Source organism: Asparagus officinalis, chromosome 6 (assembly GCF_001876935.1).
Source record: "Asparagus officinalis chromosome 6, Aspof.V1, whole genome shotgun sequence".
Classification (NCBI taxonomy): domain Eukaryota; kingdom Viridiplantae; phylum Streptophyta; class Magnoliopsida; order Asparagales; family Asparagaceae; genus Asparagus; species Asparagus officinalis.
In genome coordinates, this window is record NC_033799.1 from 77112843 (window position 1) to 77137337 (window position 24495).

Consider the following 24495-nt stretch of genomic DNA (forward strand, 5'->3'; position numbering starts at 1 on the left):
GCAGCCACTTTGGTGGTCTCCAAAGAAGTCAGAAAGATGATCCTGGCAGGAACAGCACCCGTGATAACTGTACCAAATCCCCTATAGAGACCTGGGACACCATCTACTTTGAGAATGTTTCTGAAAGCTGAAAATGCATTCTTCTGTGCGACATCTTTTGACGCTACCTGCATCCTGGTCTTTATGACAGATATAGGATATAAGGCCACAGTGACACCAGTAAAGAGGCCGGCCCCTACGACATACAGCTTGGTTTTGTCAAGCCTGCAAGATTCAGGTAAAAATAAAGAAACGCATGATAACTGGTTAAATCCAACCAAGACAAAGGGTCACTGAATAACGAAGAGGTGTAGTAGTAGGTGGTAGAAGTTCATTCATCATAGGTGAAACTTCAATGGAAATAAGTGGGCTAACTTTGATCATTTTTAGTGCTTAACTCACACTATTGTAACATAACTATCTGGTGTGAGATTTTTGAACAATAATATCGTCAATTTTTGTTACTCAATGAGGCCAAGCAATCCCCTCCATCTCTTTCTTCTCTTCTCAATCTTCTATAATTTTCAAAACTCTAATTGAGCCTGCAACACTGCCAAATTTCACTGAACTGATCTACAGCAATAAAAAGTATTCATCGCACCGTTCAGCATCACATTTTTCGTAGCTACTAAAAAAAACTGGCGTACTAAAATTTCACCAAAAATACCAGCTTTCTCGAAAATTGGTTGGATTCTCGTCGTTTTTAACATCCTGCTCCTTCTAAAGTCTAAACCCCCCGGTTCAGATTCATAACTTAGGGCCAAAAAAAAAAATGCCCTAAAAATTTTTCAGATAAATAAATGCATCATGGTAGTTGATTAAACAAGACAGGATTAGGTCAAAAGGAGTATGGCTGTCTTACTTGTCCCAATTGATCTCGGTTTGATCAAAAGAGGGTAGATTTGTACGGGCAACCTCTCTCGATTCCATTGAAACAAACAGCTGAAGCCTGAAGGAACGAAAACACCCCTCTTTTTTTTTTCCCTCAGGACTCGGGAGACCGAACGAAATGAAAGAGCTTGGGGGAAAAAGCAGGAAGAAGCAAATTCGGAACTTTAGTAGTTGTTGATGACTCGGCGTCTCGTTCTAATTCTAATTCTAATAAGAAAAATGTCTCACGGATCCGGGTGCGGGACCCAAAAATGGGACAGATAAGGGGACAGATACGGGGATACATGAGGTGCCTTTTTTTTTTAATTGCATAATGAGCTAGTAACAGACAGAGAGGAACATGTGAGGTATCTCACTCTCATTGCATAATGAGCTGGTGGACAGGTGAGACGTCCCCCGACAAGTGAGATGTCCCCCTCTGATTGCATAATAAGCTAGTCATGGCCAGCTCATTATGCAATTAAGAGGGACACCTCATATGTCCCCCCTAGCTGTCCCATTTTCGGGTACCTGTAGAAGCACCCTTCTAATAATAAAGTATCTAGTCAAATTAACCGAACCAGGTTGATTAGGGGCTGTTTGGTTGATTTCCTAGAATCAAAGAAAAAAAAATAGGATAAGGATATCACTAAAACTTAGGGGCTGTTTGGTTGGTTTCCTAAAAAACAAGAATAGAAAATTGGGTTATGGAAATCTCAAAAACATCAATTTCCTCCATTTCCATCCCTAAAACTCATCACAACATCCAATAAAATATTATTTTTATCTAACAATTAATCCACTTTATCCAATAAAATATTATTTTCATCCATCAACACATCTCATATCATCTCCTAAAAAAACCAAACATAAGAAATGTGTCGCGTCATCCAACTCATCTCATCTTATCTTTAAAAAACACTCACATCATCCAATAATATGGTGACAACTCATCTCATCTCATTAACATTTTATTTCCTCCAATTTCCTCAAAAAACCAAGGAAAGTGATTTCCTTAAGTGTAGGTCACATCATCCAATAATATAATGACAACTCATCTCATCTCATCTCATCTCTTATTTTTAAGAATGAACCAAACACAATAGAAGAGCATATTATAGAAAATATGTTTCTTATAATTCATTTTCTTTTTTTTTAACCAACCAAACAACCTCAAAACAAATTTTCTTAAAAAATCACCCGCATCATCCAATAATATGGTCACAACTCATCTCATCTCATCTCCTATTATATGATTTCCTTCTTTTTTAGCCAACCAAACAACCATAAAACAATTTTTTTCAAGAAATATGTATTCTATTATTTGATTTCCTCCTTTTTTTTAGCCAAACAAAGAGACCCTTATCTTCCACCTATTCTCACAAAAAATTCATGAAATAAGTTTCCTTAAATTTGTGTCACATCATCCAATAAGATGATGATAACTCATCTCATTTCTTCATTTTTCTTACTTTTAGGGGGTGAACCAAATAAAAAAAAAGGAATCTATTATAGAAAATAGATTTCCCATAACAGATTTCTTTTTTTAACTAACCAAACAGCCTCTTATCAGCTCAAGTTTTGGGTTTCGAGTCAGTTTTTATGAGTTAAATGGGCCTGATCAAACCATTAATTAGTTCACCAGGCCTATATAGGCCTATTTAGCTCCCTTTTCACTCTGGGTGCATAATCGCAACATGAACCTTGGTCGGCATCTTAGGACCTGTTTGGATAATGGAAGTATTGAAAGTAAAAAATAGGTTATAGAAGTAACTTTCAAAACTATGAAATTGGAAGTAGTGGAAATAGAATTTTTTTGTTTGTTTCATATATTTTTAGAAGTAATGGAAGTAGAACTTCTTCCTCTTCATTTACTTTTGTTTCATATATTTTTAGAAGTAATGGAAGTAGAACTTCTTCCTCTTCATTTACTTTTTTTGTTTGGATAACATTTGAAAATATTACTAGGAAGTCTTCTTCCTCTTCATTTACTTTTTTTGTTTGGATAACATTTGAAAATATTACTAGGAAGTAATTTTATCAATAAAAAGTTGTTTGAAGTAACTATTAAAGGAAATATTAATAAAAATTTTATTTATTTCCTAATTAATATACATTTTAACTACTTCCGAGCTACTTCTAAGTATTAAGGATTGGAAAAATATTTTGGAAGTAAGGATGACACATAGACGCCACATAAGCGTTTAAGGAAGTATTGGAAGTAAGTTTTTCAAAGCACCAAACATACTTTTTTGTTTGGAAGTAGCAGAAGTAGCATCTACTTCTTTTACTTCAGCTACTTCATAATTACTTCGGTGCAAACAAACAAGCCCTTAGCAATTAAACAAAATTAGAACCAGATCCCTTCTCACCTGAGATCTAGCAAATCCTAACTATTTCACGTGAGGAAAGCTTCCTCACGTGCATGCTCTCATCACGATCTCTCATGCCATCATAACAATTTCATCCAACGGCGGAGGGACACGTACGACAATTTGATTACAGAGGAGGGTTCCTTAAGACTCAGGGGCTGTTTAGTTCCCTGCTTTTGAGAGAAAAACTCTCTTGAAAGCCTGCCAAAAGTGCTAAAAGTGTCACTTTTTGGCAGACTTTCAGCCAAAATCTTCTTTTTAGAGGCGATTTTGGCTGAAAGCATGCCAAAAAGTGATACTTTTGGCAGGCTTTCAAGAGATTCTTTCCCTCAAAAACAGGAAACCAAACAGCCCCTCATCTGAACTTGTCGGATGACGCCACGTGGGCGCTCCTCTCTTCCCGACCCAAGTTAGCATTACAAAAAGGTATCATGATGAGAAAATTCTAATAAGTCCAACTTTCATTTCAATTTAATTAGGATTAAACATAATCACTCAGGCTAACGAAATCACCATCGCCTCCTTTTCTTTTTTTATTGGGTTTGTCTTATATTGGTCCCACAAATCTAAGTTTTTTTTAAATTAAATCCCCCAAATTTTGTATATTTAAAATAAATCCCAAAAATCTATGCATATTCTTAAATAAGTCCACACCACATATAATTTAGATACATCCTCAGAAATCTATAAGTTACCTTAAAAAAGGTCCTAACAATTAATATTATTAATTTAACTCTAAACTAACTACACTATATTAATCTTTCTAGTATTTCTCTTATCTTTCTTTAGATAGTTATGTCTAGTCTCTTCAGTGGAGTGCAATTGAGACGTCTCAACCAATAGCAAACAGGGGAAAGAGGAACAAGAAAGAGTTTTGCGAGAAAATATATATGAAAGATGAGGGCAATACATGTAAGATTAATGGAATTTAATTAAGAATGTTTACTTAAAAGTCATCTTAAAATAGGGTAATTATACAGAAAACACATTTGAATTTCAATTTACACATAAACCATCTTTAATGTGGTTTGTGTTGCACTCAACCACCTCTTAGTCAAATATATTACTGAAAACCCAAGTTATCCTTAAAAAAATTCATTGATTGCAGCACAAACCCACTTTAAATATGGTTTAGGTATAAATTGACATTAAAAGATGATTTCTGGTGTAATTATACTATTTTCCAAGTGGTTTCTGGGAAAAACCCTTTAAGTAACTTACTTAAGTAAGTAGTTTAAACGTAAAAGGACTTAGTCAAGAGACTTATAGATTTGGAATACATATTCAAGATATATAAGATTTCGGTGACTTATTTAAGAATACTTATAAATTCTGGAGACTTATTTAGACTATATGAGATTTTTGGAACTTATTTAAAAATAGGTAAGATTTGAGGGAGAAATCTAAGAAAAACCATTCTATTTTTTTTTTCCTATGGGTTAATTTGAAAAAAAAGTGGACTTTTGAGGTTTTTGCACATAACACACTATATTATTTTTATTCCACACAAAACACCCCTGAACTTTGGGGTTTTCCAAAATACATGATAAATTTTAATCTTTTTCCAACGGACCCTTGACCGTGTTAATTGTTGTTATTAGAAAAAGACACCAAGGCCTCCACTAATTTTGGAGGAGCAGACGTTGCCTTATTTAACCAAAGCTTTGTCGTCCATTTTTTAGCACCCCCCACCCCCACCAAAAAAAGAAAGAAATTACGTCTAATTTTGTCCATCACCTTGATGAGACATTTTAGAATTTCGAAAAAGACATGTAATGGAGTGGAGAGATGAAAGGGCTGAGTTTAGAAAAACTAGATGGCCACTAAGGGGTTGTTTGGTTGTTGTTGGTAAAGTTGTGTATTTATGACACAACTTGAAAAGTTGTTGTCCACCTCATCAATTTTACTTATATACTTTTCTTTGTTTGTTTTTGATTCCATTGGAATCATAAATTGCTTGTTTGGTTTGCAAATGTAACTTTAATTGTTTGTTTAGAAAGTGTAAAAAATGGTCCCTACACAAATGATCATATTGGTTGGAATTATTTTTTATTATTTTTTCCTGATTTCAATGTCAGCTTTCTCCTAAAATCATGTCTTTTTTTTATGAAATCACTTTACAAACCACATCAGCATATGAAATCACTTTACACTATTTTCACAACTACAAACAAACAATTGAAAGTGATGAAAGCTGATATTGGGACCCACTTTTTTACACTTTCCATCCTTTTACATGGTAAAAACATACAACCAAACAGCCCCTAAAGGGAAGTCATTTGCCTTTCCATAAGGAAAGTTTCTTATGGTCCCTTTTTCAAAGGGAGACCTAGGTATTTGAAGGGTGGAGAGGCAAAGGAGCAGTTAAGAAGCTTATCTAGGTATGGTCTCTGATTGACAACTTTACCACTATAGTAGAGGTTGGATTTTGAGAAGTTGATTCCCAAGCCAAATACCTCTTCAAAGAGATAGAGATAGACTTAAGGGTGGAGATATCATTCTTATCAGCTTTATAAAAGATAAGAGTGTCATCAATAAATTGAAGTGATCTAACATCATGCAATTTACCTTTAAGATGAAGCTCGGATAGGTCCACATGGATTGTGCTATTGAACAGCATTCTATTAAGGACATCCATCACGAGGATGAAGAGCATAGGGGATAGAGGATCCCATTGTTTAAGGCCTCTATGACAATTGAAAATATTAGTAGGTGAACTATTAATAATGACAGAAAAATTAGAGGAGGAAAGAACATTGTTAATCCACTTGCACCAATGAGGACCAACACCCCTAACTTTGAGGAGGGAGAGAATGAACTCCTAGCTAACCAATCAAAGGATTTTTTTTAAAGTTAATCTTCATGATGCATGCTTCAATCTTCTTGGAGAAGCAAGCATGAAGTATTTCATGATCAAGAACAATAAAGCCTAAAGTATATTTACATGCTTGACAGGCAGATTGGGTGCTGTCTACAAGCAACGACAAACACGAACCTAGTCTGTTAGCCAGAACCTTCGTGAAGATTTTGAACAGGCAGTTGAGTAGGCTGATAAGTCTAAAGTCCATGACACTACAGGAGGAATCTGATTTGGGGATGAGAGTAATGAAAGAGAAGTTGATCTTGTGGAGAGGGGATGTGTCAGCATAGAGATGAGAAAAGAACGCATAAAACTCCTCTTTAATGGTTTCCCAAAAGGATTGGTAGAAGAGAATGGAAAAACCATCTAGACCAGGAGTTTTCTGTGGATGGAGACCAAAGGCTGTTGTCTTAATGTCATCCTGAGTGAAGGGAGAGGATAGAGATGGGAGACCTAGATGAGAAGAGGGGTAAAGTTGGTCCCAATCCAGTTGAAAGGAAGAGGGAGGGTTAGCTTTGAAAAGGTTGGAGAAGTAGTGAAAGAAATCTCTCTGTTTATCTATTTTCGAACAAAGGAGGGTATCATTGTGGGTCAATTGTGGGTCAGGTGAAGCATGAAGTTTTTTCTCCTGTGATGATGGCAATTCTATGAAAGAAGGAAGAGTTAGAGTCCCCTTCCCTAAGCCAAAGCACTATAGATCTCTATTTCTAGTAGATTTTTTCTAACTTAGCTAATCAGAGAGAGAGAGTCTCTAAGAGAGAGCCTAAGCTGGAGTTCAGCATCCAAAAAGACGGTGAGATTCTTCGAGAACGTAAAGGGAGTTAAGCTTCTCCATAACATGCCTCTTATTCTGCTGCAAGTATCCAAAAACATGCTTTCTCCAACTTGAATAAAGGCTTAGGAGATGGGCAATAAGTGTGAAGGATGATCAAAGCATGATCTGAAGAAAAGGGGTAAGAGAATTGGACAAGAAAAGGGAATTGGAATTCAAAGTCCCAAGAAATAAAGAATATGTCTAACCTAGCCATAACTGGGGTGGACCTCATATTAGACCAAGTGAATCTCCTGCCATTAAGGAGAAGGTCCATTAGGAAGAGAGAGTCAATGAATTGTTTGAAGAAATTCATATCCCTGGCAGAGCCAGATTTACTGCTCCTTTCGTGAGCAAATAGAGTGACATTAAAAATCCCAAAAGAGGGATCAAGGAAATGGATACATAAGACAAACTCTTTTAAATTCTCACCATCAAACGTCTTTATATGCCTTATCAAAAGGTGCATAGACTGAGGTAACGAGGAAATTCCAATTAAGTTTTATATGTTGGAGGACGGCTGAGATAGAAAAGATACTGATGTAAGTATCCAGACAATCAAACATAGAAACATTCCAACTAATAGCACACCACCTCTAGAGTCAATTCCGCCTAAATGAAGCCAAGAGCTGATCCTATTACCACCAATACTTTTAAGAACTAAAGGTCTAATAGCACTAAGGTTGGACTCCTCGATACCTATGATGTCGACTATAGAGAACTGAATATCATCCCTAACCAATCTTCTCTTGGTTGTGTCATTGAGCCCTCTAACATTCTAAGTACCAAATTTCATGAGATAATGTAATACAACACAACACTACTACGGTGAGAGCAGGGGTTAGGAAGACTCACTTTCTTTCTCTGACTCCAATGATCTAAGTCTAGCCAAACCCTCAATCGATATGGGTTCTTTCACTCCACAATTAGATAAAATAGTAGCCAAAACTTTGTCATCCATGAATTTAAAGGCAGAGTGATAGAAACTAAGGAAGATGACTTATCCCGCTTAGAGGATGAGGCAAGAGATCTGGAAGCAGCTAGGTGACACAGATAAGCCTTGTTGGCTATGGCCTTGCGCATCAATTTTTCCTTGCCTACAACTCTCTTCTTACGGCCCGCAACGAGATGCTCAAATTCAGGTGGGACAGAGGAGGATTTCACTTTTGACGAGCCCTGAGAGGAGCCAAAGGTAGTCAGCAGCAGAGTCAGCAATGATATGAGGAAGAGTGGGCATGAAATTTGAACCAACTCCTTGGGTGTTCAGAAAACGCAGCCACTGGTCATGCTCTACTGTCATATTATTGCCATTCCATGACACCTCTAACAACTCGGGGTCAGCTTGTTGAGTCTGCACTGCTTGCGGCTCCAAATTGATGTAATGTGACCTAGGAGTGAGCCTGAGCTCTGCAGTGTCCTGAATAGGTGCCGAAAATCCCGCCACTTTTGAATTTAAAAGTGAAAAGATGAAATTGTCCTTACCCTTCTCGATTTGCTTGGACTTCTCTAACAAACTGACACGAACCCTAATTGGCCGGCTCTAAAGAAACTCTTCTTCCGGGCCCCTGTTGACCTAGCTTGACTCTGAGGAGGTGTTACCCTCCCATTTGGCTCGGTTCTCTTGAACCTCAGGCTTTTTAAAAGCCCTCTCAGAGACAGGTTTACCAATAACCTAGGTCACTGTGAAACCCTCTATTACGCTACCGTTGACGGGGGAGACGTAGTCTAGCCTCCTTCTTGGTCTAGTACTGAGAAGAGGTTTGGGAGGGAAAGAATACCATGTTTGGAAGATGAATGGTTTGAAGAATGATGATGACTCCGGGCATTTTTTGAGAAGAGGGATGAAAAAGGTTTTGGGAATGATGGAAGTCGAACCGGCTGTGCACGTTTGGGAACGTACGAAGGTTTGTGGATAGTAGGATGAGGGCCGGTGATGTGACGTGGAAGGACGGTTGCTAATGCCCGCTGCTTATCTTCTGGATGAAGAGAAAGATGCCCTCCAATTCGCCCAAATCACCCCCCCTAATCACCCAAATCGCCTCCTTCTACTCCCATCGATTCTTCCTGAGCTCACACACATATGTCATACTGATGTTTCTATTGACTCTAAGGCTCGACAATTTTGGAGGTTTTGCTTTTCTACTATCTGTTGGTCCTTGTGAAGAGCTCGTAATAATTTGATCTTTTCAGGAGAAGTACCTTAAGCTCCTAAGTTGGCTTCCATGGTTGCTTATTTTCTCATTTTCTGGACAGGTTCTCCATCCACCAAAAGGGGGCAGAAGCTGAAAGTAATCGTTCGAGAGAAGGGCATCTCAGAGCTCCTTTCTTCCAGCGATGACATCAATGACGCAGGGGCTAATCCATAGCCAACTTTCTCTTAGTCTTTTGGCATGGATATAAACTTTTATTTTGCCTAGTTGATGTATATGTTAGCTTCCGATTGTTCATATACTTCTTTTGTATAGTATATTCTGATATCTATGAGTGATTTCTTTTGATTCTCCCCTGCTATGTAGAGTGACGATAAAGGTTTGCTCTTCTACCCTCTGGGGTCTTCATCGAATTCACTTCTAGATATTTTCTGTATATACTAAGTTTTAAGAGATATAATATACTTTTGATAGGACATCTTGCCCTATTCTTACTTCAAATAATAATAATCATAATAATAATAATTGAGACTTATTACAATCCAACCTAGCTTTTATGCCTAGTTGAAAACACTGGATTTTTCATTTTGCAACATACATACAAAATTTCTTTCTCCTACACCAATTAGTGTAAGATAAAACCCAGAATTGCAATTATTCAACCCATTGTTGTGTGATTAATTTCCAGTGAAAATGCTCCAAATGTCTTTTTTCTCCCATCCAGTTAATATTACCTTGGCTTCATCGTAAGCTTTTCTATTTATTATGATAATTGTATTAACTAATTAGTTTTCCAGAATGAAATTGACAAGAAGTTTCATTGCAAGAATCGATTCTTTACTCAAAAGAAGTCCTACAACAAAGCCTTTTCTTACATAATGCAACAATGACCATTGTGCAGGGAATTATCTGAAGCTATCAGCAAATGGGTAGATCTACACGGTTGAACTTGTTCTACTTACATGACACAGATTTCTAACAAAACTAGATGACCCCAGACCTCTATAAACCCTCACAAAGGTTTTCCATCTAAAATGTTCAGATCATTGATCAAACCCTCAGAATGCCTTTTGGCTTCTAGCACAAAATTGGTTAGAACTAGAGATTTCTTTTTTAACTTACAAGTTCCTCCACCGAATGCTCCTCTACTGTTCGATACTCTTTCTCTGTAATGGACCTAAGCTCCCTGAATTCTGAAGGAGAAGATTCTTCGATCTCTTCTTTTGGAGGGAATCCACGAACACGAGCGAGCAACCATTGGTCTATGACCCCACAATCGATTGCATACTTGATCATGTGTTCCAGGTAGCCCTTATCAGTGGCAAGATGTGGCTGAACTGTTAACATTCTCATGAGAGCTGAAACAAAACAAGAACATGAGTAACTAAAAGTGGTGTCTCTAATTTAGTAGACAGAGAGATTCATCATTAGATTTCATGAATTAAGGAACCGCTATTAACAAAATTTCATCAGAGAAAACCTCCAAGTTACACAACAGATATAAGAATTGTATGGTTGACCAAACGGAAGACGAAACAAGTAACAGCTTACAGTACGTTGCTTTCCTTCACTAGTGATTATGAACGCAAAAGTGGAGGGGAAAAAAGGGGGAAAAAGAGAACAACTCTTGGCGTCATTGTGCTATAACACTACTCAATCAATCAGCTAGCATTAGGGCTATAATCTGTATAGGGCTATAATCTGTAAACCAAGGATCAAAAGGCTCGAATCATGCCTTGCTATTCATTCAATTTGGCTACTTAAAAAATTTATTTAAGAAAAACTGCCGATGGCCTACGAAACAATTAAAATAGAGAAGAGACGCATCAGTATTTGTGTAAATACGTAGTCATACTTCAACTCCCACATTATTGGAGTCGATGATGCTTCAGCCATCAAGAACTGTTAATCTGTAGAAGCATTGTACATTCAGTTCCCTAATCAGTGTCTTAGTGCAGCTACCAAGTTATTTGTTCAGTATTTCTATGAGAAAAGGTCATGCATGGCCATAGCTTGCACAACTGCAAAATGCTTTACCACTGGGATACAACAGCGATGACTTTTTTCTTTTCTTTGATTGATTGATTGATTGATTGAATAAATTGATGCTTTTAAGATATGGTCTTTAATCTGAAAGATGCTTCAATATGCATATCACGGTTAAAACGTATACATTTCTATTATGTCAACACATACAAGATACAATACAAACATGCATGCACATAGCTATCATAATTGTTTAAGATCATTTACCTGCAACAATCGCATCACCCGATATAGACATGTCACCAGTGAAGGGAGTGATAGGAGCATCTTCCATACCATGTACCCAACCATTGTCCTTCTCCGTATAATAGTGTATTTTAGATGTCCCGTTTGTAACAAATAATACCTTGAGATTTTCATGCCAAAGAGGTTGGATCACTTCAGGTTTATAGTGAACAAATTTGGATCTGTCGTTATGTTTGGTATCAAACTTCTCGATGGGTTTAATGCCACACAAGAATTCTAGTTCTTGCTTTGTAACTTCGATGAAATCAGCACTTTCCCATGCCTGCTGAATGAATTTCTTGGAATCCTCATTAGATTCCCACAGTGGCAATGGGAGATTAAGATCAAAGAATATAACCCCTCCGAGTTTCTTGGAAGCCTTGATGGCTTGCATTGTTGTCGATCTCATGTTTTGGTCAATTAGGGAGGAGGAATTAAAATAGAACATCTTTGCCTGCATCAAGAATAGAAGTAGATGAGAATACATCGTACTTTCCTGACATTAGATATAGAAACTTTAAATTGAAATTAGATCATCCAGTCAACAGTTTGAACTACATCATTTTATCAATATATATCTAAACAATTGAACAGTATATAATTTAGGGACTGGAAGACATCGTCATTCGTCACAAAAGAATTCATTATACGTCAAGGATCTCTCACAAAAAACCTGGATCTTAAAGAAGCCTCTTATAGATGTCTTAACAGGCTTTAAGGATTCCACCTAAGGTAGGCCTTAGTCATTCTATGGTGAATTATATTGGAAAAGTATTTCACTATAAGAAATGAACGTGATAAATCTGGCATGTGATAGCTAAAAATGGTGACTCTTGGATGTGGAAACAAATGATGAAAAAAAGAAATAAAGCAGTGTTTTTTTTTTGTGTGTGTGTGTGGGGGTGGGGGGGTGATAACCTGATGCAACTCCTTAGCACTTGTTTCAGCTATTCAAAATCTCAGATATCGGCTTTGTATTATGCTCTTTCCCCGGTTACTCAAAGGATGCCATGGCATGATAATGTATGGGATAGGATGTGCTACCCTACACATTCGTTCATCTGCTGGCTTGCTGTTAAAAACAAACTGCTCACCCAGGACAGGTTGATGAGGAGAGGTACTATAAATGCAAATGTATGTTGCTTATGTTCTGGCGAAGGCTTGGAGAGTAGAAACCACTTGTTCTTTGAATGTAGCTTCTCAAACGAGGTGTGGAATTGCATTATGAGTTGGCTTCAATTTAACCGAAGGCATGTGATTGGAGACTTCTCTTGGATTGGTATTGTACAAGGCTGAGAGGGAAAGGATTCAACCAAGGAGTTAAACGTATGGCCTTTTCGGCAACAATTTACAGAATTTGGAGTGAGAGAAATGCCAGAATTTTTCAGCATAAACACAGAAGCGTGGTGCATTTGGTTAAGGATATAAAGGTGGATATTTTGACTACAATTCTAAACTCTCCAATTTTAGAAGAGAATAGAGATTGGTTACTCTCTTTGTAAAGACATTACATGTAGGGGTTTTTTACTTTCTATTGAGTGCTTTGCATACAGGTTTTGCTATCTCAAACGATAATGAGATTCTTGATGTACATAAAATTCTCACATTGGTGAATGAATAAAAATTTTCATTGACAAAAAAAAATCATTAATATCAGATGAAACTCATTATCAAATCATTAAGCCATTCGAGTTCAACGAGTTAGTCAAGATGCATGTGGAAAGCAATTGACCTAACAGTTTCTGAATTTTCAAAAATCTACTTTCCTAAAGCTCACCTCAGAATATTCCCAATCAGTTCGTCAATTGTCTAGTTTGTAAGGCTGTGTTTGTCCCCAAAGCTCAGACAAATTACACCAGATCTTTCTTTTTTTATTTTTTTTGAAATTAACTTTAGCCTTTTATTAATTTATTATGTTGGTAACAGACATACAACAGACTACAGAAATTCAAAGCCAAACAACTCCAAAGTTCCCCGACGAAACATCCTAACTCTCAAAAGACTTAAGAATGCCACTGGATAAATAATGGGAAGAAAATTAAAAGCTTATTTGATCAGAAAGCTAATGACACTCAACCAGGTTGTTAGAAATGGGTTGAGGGTTAGACAGGGTGAAAGGAAATTGTTTATGAACTAGACAAGTGTGCTGCATGTTAATATGACCCGGTCAATTATTGACCAAACCAACCAAGGAATATTCCCTAGATATTATTGGGTTGTTAGCATAACTTCCTTGATATCTGTAGAAGAGGGATTCGTGGATGGATAGAGAAAATTATGGAGGCTGATACGATTTGGGGTGGAGGTGGTTACTGGAAAGTCTCTATAAAAGGAAGAGTTATCTCATTGTTGAGATACACAGAAAAACTCAAAGTTTCTATCCGGAACCCCAAATCAAAACCACCCTCTTTTATCCTTTTACTGGTATCAGAGCTATCAAAGATCCGTTCCCTTTTGTTTCCATAAGGGAAAAAACTAGTTTCATTCTTTATCCGATAGAGAAAAGAGAGTATTCTGTTTTCAATCAAAAACCGTGCTCTTATATATTTTTTGTTTAATCCTTTCTCTAAACAACCAGTAAAGTTATCTCTTATCCATTTTTAAATATTTTTTTTTGAGCCACACTTCCACGTGAAGCTTTGGAAGTTGTTCTCTCATTTTTTTAATATTTCAATCTTTGTCTCATCAAGCACTGCACCTCTAAACAACCAGTGAAGTTGTCCCTTATCCATTTAAAAAAAAAAATTGAGTCACACTTCCAGGTGAAGCTTTGAAAGTTGTTCTCTCATTTTTTTAATATTTCAATCTTTGTCCCATCAAACACTGCACCTCTCAAAAACTAGCTATCCTACTATTCTTTTTATTTTTTGACCGAGGAGATCAATCCAGAAACACCATCTGAGAGAGAGAGTTTATCTTTTTCCCCCCACATTCAAAAGTTTTTTTGAGCTACGTGCCTAATAGAACTTCTTCCTTTTTTTTATTTTGCAGTGGCTCAAAGAATTTTTTTTTTGCCCCTCCATTTTTTTCAGCAGAGCTATCTCTAGCTTGAGGGGAAAAAAATTACTTTTGCCCCTTACACAATTCGGAATCCGCTTTCAATCAGTTGTAGTTGTCCGAACAATTCTTCACAAATCCTATCCGATGCAACTCAACGACAACAGCAGATCATCTCCGAATCCAGTTAGAACCGACTTCGACAAGTGCTTCTCCATTCAACACCACTAGGTGACGATCTGGCTCGAATTGGAGTTTCCTTTCTCAACTCGAAACAGTTAGGTTCTTTTAATTAATTTATTTATTTTGGTATCTAACTTTATTCTATTATTAGTATATATGTCTATACATCAACCTTATATAATATTTTAAATTAGAATTTTAGTTTTAGTTCTCTACCAAATGGCTAGTAAACTCGTTCTATCAAAATTAGGGAAAATTAATAAATTTAATGACAATAATTATGATATGTGGCATAAAAAATAGGATATGCTCTTATTCATGACAATATCGATGATGTAATCGAAACCACTGCTCTAACACTTACTGATAAATCTACATCTAAAGAAAAGAAAGGGTTTGAACAGTGAAAGTCGAAAGATAAAAAGGCAAAAACCTAATGTTCATGTTCATGGAAGATAACTTAATCAAATTTTTTGAAACTTACAAGATTTTCATGGACATGTGGAATGCTATAAAAGAAAAATATGACGCCGCCTCTAAAGTTAACATTCAACTCCTCTTGTATAAGTATAATTATTGTCGTATGCCGGAGGGAGACAGTGTCGTAGATCATATTAACAAGATGATTGTCATGGCTAAGGACTTATCCACTGTTGAGACCAAAATCCCTGAAAGAATGCAAGTGGCAACCATTTTGAATAGTCTACCTCCTTCCCTTGCTATATCTGTCACCACATTAAGAATGAACCCTGCTATTAAATATCATTAATCTTACTATGCACCTAACGACAGAACAAGACTTAATAGCCAGCAGGAAAGAACCAGAACTGAATATGGTGCAGCAAGAGCTGAATTATGCCCGTCAGAGGCATAATGCTGGAAGCTATAAAAACCCTGATCCTAGTAAACCACAACCGCGAGGACCAAAATCACAGCAGTTCAAGAGAAAGAAAGTACTCCGCGGAGCCTACTACAATTGTGAAAAGTTCGGACATTTCAAGCCCACTTGCCCGCAAGGTGAAGAACAAAAGAATAAGGAAGGCTATAAGCATCCAGAACAAGCGGTACTAGTAAAAGAAAATCGTCGGTGTGACGGAATACAATGCTGTGACGACGGATATTAGCGGTTGGTGGATCGACTCCGGTGCGACCAAACATATCGCAAAGGATAAGAATGGAGTCACAGAACTCACCGAGTTGAAGAAAGAAAAACAGAGAATCTATATGAAAAATAATACCTATTTTGATGTAGAAGGTATTAGTTCGTATAGATTGGATCTTGGGGATAGTATTCTTATCCTCAAAGATCACCAGGAATTCAGCACAATATGATCTCTGTTCCCAGCTTGATCATAAAAGGACTGGAAGTCAGGTTCTACAATAATCGGATTTCTATAGGCAAAAACAATAAAATATATGCTATGGGAAAATATGTGTCCGAACATGAATTATGCATTTTCCCAATAGTTTGTAATAATTTTGATAATAAAATTTTAAATTTGAACTACTTGTCATGTTATATTTTTAAGTCTGAATTGTGACATTCTAGACTAGGATATGCTAGTATTTCAAAAATAAAAAAATTTATCAGAATAAACTTACTTCCTGCACTATCTAATGTTCAATTGCCACCATGTGAACATTGTTTAACTGATAAAATAACTAGAAAACCTTTTATTGGTGGACAAAGAGCCAATGAACTTTTAAGGTTGATACACTCGAATATTTGTAATTCCCTAAGTGTCAAAATTCATAGTAATAAAGAATATTTTAATATTTTTATAGATGATTATTCTAAGTTTACACACGTCTATCTTATATCTAAAAAATTAGAAGCTCTTGACTGCTTTAAGAGATATAAGACAGAAGTTAAAAACCAACTTAGAATGAAAATTAAAATTTTGAAAACTGATAGAGGTGGGGAATATAGCTCTAAAGAATTTGAGAGTTATTGTATTCAGTATGGAATTAAAATACATACAACAATATCATATATGCCACAACAAAATAGTGTTGCTGAAAGAAATAACAAAACATTGCTGAATGTAGTTAGATGCATGTTGTCTCATTCTGGTCTCTCTAAATTTGTTTTAGAAGAAACATTGTTAACTGCAAACTATATTTTAAATAGAATTCTCACCAAATCAGTTATATCTACACCTTATGAATTATGGAATAGACGAAAACCTAATCTGAGTCATCTCGGAAAGTAGGGATTTATAGCCCATGTTCTCATTCCATATCAACTTAGAGATAAATTAGATTTTAAAATAATAAATTATAGATTCATATGGTATTCAGAAAAATCAAAAGGTTATAAGTTCTACAATAAAGAAAAATGAGTTATTAAAAACAGAGATGCTACGTTTCTAGAGAACCTAGAGGAAGAGGAACAAGTCCGAGAAGAAACAGAATCTCTAACTGTAATAAATGATGATTATTACTGTGTTGTGCCCACTAAAGACCCTGATATTGTGAATAAACCTAACCTTAAAAATAATAAAATACCTATGAAAAAGAATGTACCTCGTCAACCGGTTGTAGGAAAAAAAAAGGTCAAGAACACAACCTTTATGGATGGATGATTACTTGCATTCATGTGAGCCATCTTGTTTCTCGGTAGATACAAATATAGAAGAATAAGATCCCTTAATCTTCTATGATGCGATGAAATCGTATGTATCATCTTTATGGCTAGAATTCATGAGAGAAGAACTTGATTCTATAGAAAAGAATAAAGTATGAAAGTTATGTGATCTACCAGAAAATAAAAAACCATAGGATTCAAATGGATGCTTAAAAAGAAATATCGTGTTGATGAATTTATTGATAAATTCAAAACACGATTGGTTGCCAAGAGTTACAACCAGAAGGCTGGAATAGATTTTCAGGAGACGTATTTTCTTGTAGCTAAATCTGTACCAATTAGAATTATTTTGGCCATTGTTGCATGGTTTGATTTGGAGTTATTCCAAATGGATATTAAAACTGTATTCCTTAACGGAGAGTTGAAGGAAACGATATATATACAATAACCTGAAGGTTTTCAGGTGAAAGAACAGGAACATAAAGTTTACAAATTAATAAAATCTCTATACAGTTTAAAACAGTCTTCTAGACAATGGTATCTCAAATTTCATGATGCAGTCACTAAACTTGATTTTATTAAAAATAAATTAGATAATTATGTATATATCTTAAAAAGTGAGAGCAAATTTACTATATTATCCTTATATATGGATGATATATTACTTGCTGGAAATGACATAGAAATGTTGAATAAAATCAAGGCAGATCTCAGCGAAAAGTTTGAGATGAAAGACATGGGAAATGCATCATATATTCTTGGAATTCAAATCATTCGAGATAAAAAATTTAGAATGCTAAGTTTAAACCAAGAAAAATATTTAATATCGGTTCTTAAAATGTTTAGAATGGAGAGTTCCAATCCGACGCTAACACCCTTGGTCATGGAAAATAGATTATGTAAAGAGCAATACCTTGGAGAGGGGCAAAAACCATTAGATGTTCCTTATGCTCATGCAATTGGAAGCTTGATGTATACAATATTGTGCACCAAACCTGATATAGCTTATGCTATAAGTCTAGTCAGTCGATATCAAAGTAATTCAGGACCAGCACATTGGGAAGCTGTTAAAAGGATTATGAAGCATATCAAAGGTATATTGATTCATAGATTAGTTTTTCAAGCCGATTCGCTTGATCTCCTCGGTTACTCCGATGCTGATTTCGGAAGTGATAGAGGCGATGGAAAGTCTACTTTGAGACACTTATTCATCTTTGGAGGAGTTGTTTCTTAGAGTAGCAAGAAACAAGGGTGTGTTGCTAGATATACACAAGAAGCTGAATATATAACTTATAATATGTCAACTATACATGTTGTCTGGATAAGACGGTTTTTGATTGCTCTAGATCTTAATTTATTAGGACCTATTAATATTTATTGTGATAATCAAGCAGCGATTAGCTTGATCAATAGCGGTGCGAATAGCTCTAAAGGAAAACATATTGAGATCCGGTATCACTATATTTGAGATATTATAGAAAATGGAGAAGTCAAAGTGACTTATATCCTTACTGCAGACATGATTGCTGATCCTTTGACAAAAGGAATACCAGCGGAATCTTTTATCAAACATGCAAGTTTGATGGGACTTAGGAATAAATAAGTCCAAGTAAAATTTCATGAATAATAAAATAAGAGTTACTCTCTATGAATAGTGGGAGTAATAGTAAGAAGAAATATCTGATCTCACGGATAGTGAGAGGCATGTCACTTGGTTAATTTGGTCAAGTGAAAAATGTTAATATGACCCAGACAATTATTGACCAAACCAACCAAGAAATATTCCCTAGATATTATTAGGTTGTTAGCATAATTTCCTTAATATCTGTAGAAGAGGGATTTGTGGATGGGTAGAGGAAATTATGGAGGCTGATACACTTTGGGGTGGAGGTGGTTACTGGAAAGTCTATAAAAAGAAGGGTTATCTCATTGTTGAGATACATAGAAAAACACAAAATTTCTATCCGGAACCCCAAATCAGAACCACCATCTTTTATCCTTTTACTGCAGGATGAAGATAAAGGTCAACATTCTGTGCAATGTTGCAATAGTCTGTAATGTTGCAACCTGTCTCAAGCATTTACCCATCCAATAAAACAAAGAGGGGAGAGGACATGGAGCTCAATAATGCATCATATGCTGTACTTACACAATCAAATGAGAAGGAACCAGTCGATAACTAAACACATCTCACTTGCTCGAATAAAGCATAAGAAAAATCACTACGGATAGTGGGACATGAAGTCCACCAAATTCTCATTGAGGAGTGGCTAGCAATAACAGTGGAATTTTCATTGATCAAAACTCTCTATAAGCTTGAATAAATTCATAATAACACCACAAATATTGATTCTTGTTCGAATTTTCATTCCCTGGCCTCTTCAAATTTGATTTTCCCACTTTCTAATGACCCAATGATGACTTGATTTCTTGAACGCGTGACACTAACTTTCAGAGTACAGACTTACCCATAGGCCTCGTGAAAATTCACTCTAATCAAAATTTTCTCCAATTCTACTAAATAATATGATCTCAATTTCCACACACTGTATACACTCACTAGCAGAAATTGGAAGACGGGTCAATGAATATAAACTTGAGAGGTATGATAAAACTTCAAAATGTATTAGCTTTAACTAAATGCTAGTTCTAGAAAAGAGAGGCAAAAATCTCAATAGCAGTTACAAACATGATGCCTAGAAGAAACCCCCATAAGGAAGTGTAACTAAAGTCACTGTAAGCGTCTTTCTTTTTCAGTCCTCCAATCAGTTGAAGCAAGAAACTAATTGGTGGAATTCATGATTTCTGTGAAAACTCATGGGTTGTAAATCATTACCAAGAGGATAGGTTTTAGGAAAAATTTAAATACACTACCTCCACCTAAACCAATAGTATCCTTAACCGAATCTACATCTACGATTAACACAATCATTTAGTAGAAAGAAACCAACAATCAATTAAATGTTAAAAAAATAACAAACCAATGCATCTCTAAGATCAGTGATTACCTCTCTCAGAATGTCGATGTTGATCTCAGAGCTCACAAGACTATCTTCAGCACAAGGCTTAACACAACTTGTTCTTAAGCCACCTCTTTTCGTGATTTTCATTCGAGATACTGCTGTAGGCCTCAAAGTGTCTATTACAACCGATCGAGTTTGAACATTGTTAACATTTAGGTGATACAGAAAGTTTTGACCATATTGATCATCCCCGAGTTTTCCCATGAATGCAACTCGACCACCTAAACATGCAAGAGCTATAGCAACATTTGATGATGAACCTCCCGGGGCTCTCACAAACTTAGATGGTGACCAAAACATATCCTTCTTTGATTCGTGGATCTCATGGTCTATCAATCTATTAGCTGGCCTTCCAGAAGGGATAAATGCATGTTGAGCTGCTCCGAAGCAGCAAACTAACGGTGGCCAACTATAAGTGAAACTAATATCCTCTAATTCATCTTCTCTCAATCGTAGCTCCTCCATTTCATTCTCGAGATCACTAGAAGATGTGGACTCTTCAAAGTCACCAGATTCTCCATTTACTCCCTTCTCCTTCTTTGGATCAGCCTTTTTTCTAGTTCTCCTCCTAGTGGTTTTCTTCTCTGTGACCTCTTCCATGGAGCTTGCTGAAGTAGTAGCTGCATAATTTAAAAACGATACGCGGAAATTAATACATGATCAAAAGCTAAGCAACAACGAAAACAGCATTCGATGCATTCGGGTTCCTCTAAAAGGTTTTACCTTTTCTCCTGCCTCTTCTTGTAACCTTCTTAGGACCTTCATCAGACGTTGTTGCGGTACTTTCTTCCTCTTTCTCAAGACTACTAATGATCTCTGCACCCGTCTCCTCGGAAATTTCTACGTTTGACTTCTTTCTACTACGTCTAGGAGCTCGCGTTTTCTTAGGAGCTATGCTAGCACTTTCTTCATTTGACGCATCTTCTGAGTTACCCCGTGAAGCGCTTTTTTTTGAGACAGCCTGAATGTAAATCTTCTGCAGCCTCAGATTCTTAAGCCGTATGACACTTGTTGAGGGGTTAACGGAACAATAGCTCGACCGTCCCCTGTAAAACTCAAGCAAAGGTAAAGGTTACACTTTCTGTTGTAGATTCAGATGCTTAAAAACCAATTCAGCAATCGATATGCAACTCAAAACAATGTTTTCGTTTTCCTCAGATACTGAATTTCTTTTTTTTTTTTAATGCCGTATGTCTATAAGAACTTTGCTAGCATCAAATGTAAACATGCAGAGAATCTTAAGAAAGGGGCAAGTCAACATTATCTTGGAGACCCATGAAGAAGGAGCCTATAAATCTTATGTAGATTTGACTTGAGCTTAGGCAAGCATTATCACGACCAACTCAATTCACATCAGAATTATCAAAATATAGGTAAGATTAATATAACCTCTGGCATTCACGTAAAGACACAATAAGTACAATGGCAAACACGGCAGCTTTTTTTTTATGCATAAAAAAATAGAAATTAGTAGCTGGCACAAACTCGTACTGAGTAAATGCGAGAAAAAGATTCAGGGTTTTGGGAAACTAGATAGAACCCATCATTTCATTACTAAATAAAATCGATAAAAACATAACAAAATCATTTTTTTTACATCTAATGCTACTAATTCCAAGAGAGAGTGGGGGGACCTGAGAGAAAGGAGAGAGAAAGAGATTGGGAGACAAGCCATGGGTGGAGAAGGGCTTCTCTCAAAAGAGTAGCTTGCTCGCTCGCTCGTAAGTTCTAAAGAAGGGAGAGCATCAGCCTCAGAGCCACCGTCAATGGATTTTTCGCTAGCTCTGGACTCGGGTGAGAAAAAGAGAAAGAGGAAGAGGAAATCCTCTGAGAAAATGACGACGTTGCCCACAGTTGGGCCGATTCCTTGCTAAAATATCGCTTACGTTTCTGTGCCTGGGCCTACCGAGTCTTTCTTTCATTAAGTTGAAGCCCAACTACTCTGCAATCCTATTTTAAGAGGAAGAGACCAATAAGAAAAAAAAAATCCTATTTTACAACATTACTAGTACTCCAATGCACATGCTTCACATGGAAATATGAGGGCATTTCAGTTTGATTCTTGAAAGGATGAGAGTGTATTTTTTTTTTAAAGATTTAAAGGGCATGGTTATTTCTGGCATTTATGAAAAAAATGACATACAAATCAAAAGCAGAGCTTTTTATAATTTAAAATTTCTAAATAATTATATATTTTTTTCTAATTTAAAAGGACATCATTAATGAAATTTACTATAGAAATTGACTCGGATCCCTTTCAATGAGGTGTTAATTGGAGCGTAAAATTCCTCCAATTATTGCCGTAGATTTTAAATTTAATGGATGGAATTAGGCAACTTAGGAATTCACAGTTGTCTTTAAAATCATATGGTTTTGAAAACCGCTATCACAATGTTGAAATCCTACATGGCATAATTTTGTCTCTTGAATTCCGAATGTATGATAATAATCGGAGGAAATGGGCACTCTTCAATTACCACCTAATTAGAAAGGATCCGAATCCATAGAAACATGCTGCAAAATCTAAAGCAATTTTTACGACAATTTTATGTAAGAAGATGAGCATTAATTTTAGTGAGACCCCTTAGTGTACCGATTAGAAAAAGCGATAATATTAGAGTAAATGTGGTTTGGAGGTCTAGAGGTCGACCTAGAATGACTTGGTCAGATGCAATAAAAAAGGATATGATTAATACTAATATAACGGAGGAATTGACCCGCAATAGAATGGAATGGAAAAATATAATTCATGTAGCCGGCCCTAAACATTTGGGATAAATGCTCGGTTCTTATTGTTGTTGTTATGTTGCTCTCACTGTAATTTTGTCTACCTTGGAAATCAGAAACCCCCCTCTTTTTACTTATATATATAATAAGAATTTGAATATGGGACCACCAATAATCCAAATTTAGCTTCTTTGCTGCAAATTAATAACTTGGGTTCTAATGATAACATTGCAAGTCCATCTTTGTTGTTCAAATCTTTTTCCGTTTGCGGCATGAAAACGAGCTGGCAAAAACTCAATTTCTGAGGGTCCACATGCCAAGTTCCACGAAAGCGAGTCACTGAGCTTTCACTATTTCCTTTCTAGGCTCTTCTGAGTCTTCACGCTAATTAACGAAGGCTTAGCTGTACCTATGCTGTCTCTCAAACGAGTTGTTGAGTCCCCCATCAGAATAAAAACAACACTTGTTCAAAGACCAAGATAGGAATCGAAATTCATTTATTATTTGCTAAATATTCATAATTTACTTAAGCTAATTTGAACACTTATGTTTCTACAAGTAATATGTAAAAAGTAAATTAGAAAAAAAACTGATGTTACTCTAAAGTGAAAGAGAAGAGACTAGAAAGTTACAAATATGATATACATGGATACTATTATAATCTAGATCGTTAATACTATGTATGTTTGGGAGTTTACTATTAATGGAGGTGAAGGGAAAGAAGGGAAGAAAAAGAAGGGAAGGGAAAATATAATAATTATGTTTGGGAGTTTAGTAAAAAGAATAGAGGGAAAAATATAATAATTATGTTTGTTTTAGTTTAAATTTGAGCCTCTGTATTGATTTAGTTGTAATTTTCGAGAGAGCCGGTGCACAACTAAAACGATTATGAAGTAAGTCGAGATCTACTAGTTGAGCCCGGGTGGAGCCAAAAAGGAGTCATCGGGTCAGATTCAGTAGGGGAAAGTTTGAAGTAAGGAATAACAAGTGGTCTTTGTCAACAATGTTCGCATTTAATGTAGAGCAGTTCGACACCAATACTTTGCCACCTAGTTGTCATCGCATTTAATGCATGAACAGACGTTATAACGACTTCTCAGATGCATTATTGCCATTCTGTCATCATCATATCAAATGCGATGGGTACGACTCTTCTTCAAAATACTCTTACAAAATTCCTATAAACAACATCATCTTTGCTATTTTAAGAAATGCACAAAAAAAACCCTAAAGACTACATTCTGCTCTTCTCCTCAAATTATCAGACTAGTCACTAACTTGAGCGTCGGAGGGTATGCTGGAGGAAACAACCTCCGAAGCCTCTAACCGCTACTATTCCGTGTGTGTGTGGAGTTACAGTTCAAGATACCCTTCAAAACAATCAGTAGTCAAAGGAAATATATTAATTAGATACTTACGAAATAACCTCTTTATTATCAAATAGATATAATATAATGACAATAATTTAAGAGGCGAAGGGTCTAAAAGTTCTTCATTTGCATGGCTCTCTCCTTCCCGAAACACACGTTAAGAAGTTTCGAGCCCCCCGGAATTGAACCACCGCAAATTTGCAACACGACACTCAATATTTATTATAAATAGAAT

At 36.1% G+C, this 24495-nt stretch overlaps 2 protein-coding genes across 2 annotated transcripts in view; both read right to left on the bottom strand.

Annotated features, from left to right (window-relative positions):
• Positions 1-1103, bottom strand: part of LOC109844152 (solute carrier family 25 member 44-like) — a 9045-nt gene extending 7942 nt beyond the window's left edge. Inside the window, 2 exon segments of the mRNA XM_020413114.1 lie at positions 1-264; positions 902-1103. Coding sequence (XP_020268703.1) covers positions 1-264; positions 902-969 — 332 coding nt within the window. The 5' untranslated portion in view covers positions 970-1103.
• On the bottom strand, positions 9907-21997 carry LOC109844290 (fructokinase-like 2, chloroplastic). Its single transcript, XM_020413274.1, has 5 exons — positions 21798-21997; positions 20887-21209; positions 20149-20783; positions 11356-11827; positions 9907-10460 (listed from the first exon to the last, which is right to left on the bottom strand). The coding sequence occupies exons 1-5, from the start codon at positions 21836-21838 to the stop codon at positions 10216-10218; spliced, it is 1716 nt and encodes a 571-aa protein (XP_020268863.1). The 5' UTR covers positions 21839-21997; the 3' UTR covers positions 9907-10215.

Bases quoted from the DNA above. Each gene is read 5' to 3' on its own strand.
- LOC109844290 (XM_020413274.1), bottom strand. From the start codon at position 21,838: ATGGCTTGTCTCCCAATCTCTTTCTCTCTCCTTTCTCTCAG. The intron at 21,210-21,797 runs GTCCCCCCACTC...TGAGTTTTACAG, and splicing joins TTCTCTCTCCTTTCTCTCAG to GGGACGGTCGAGCTATTGTT. The intron at 20,784-20,886 runs GTAAAACCTTTT...TAAATTATGCAG, and splicing joins AAGAAGAGGCAGGAGAAAAG to CTACTACTTCAGCAAGCTCC.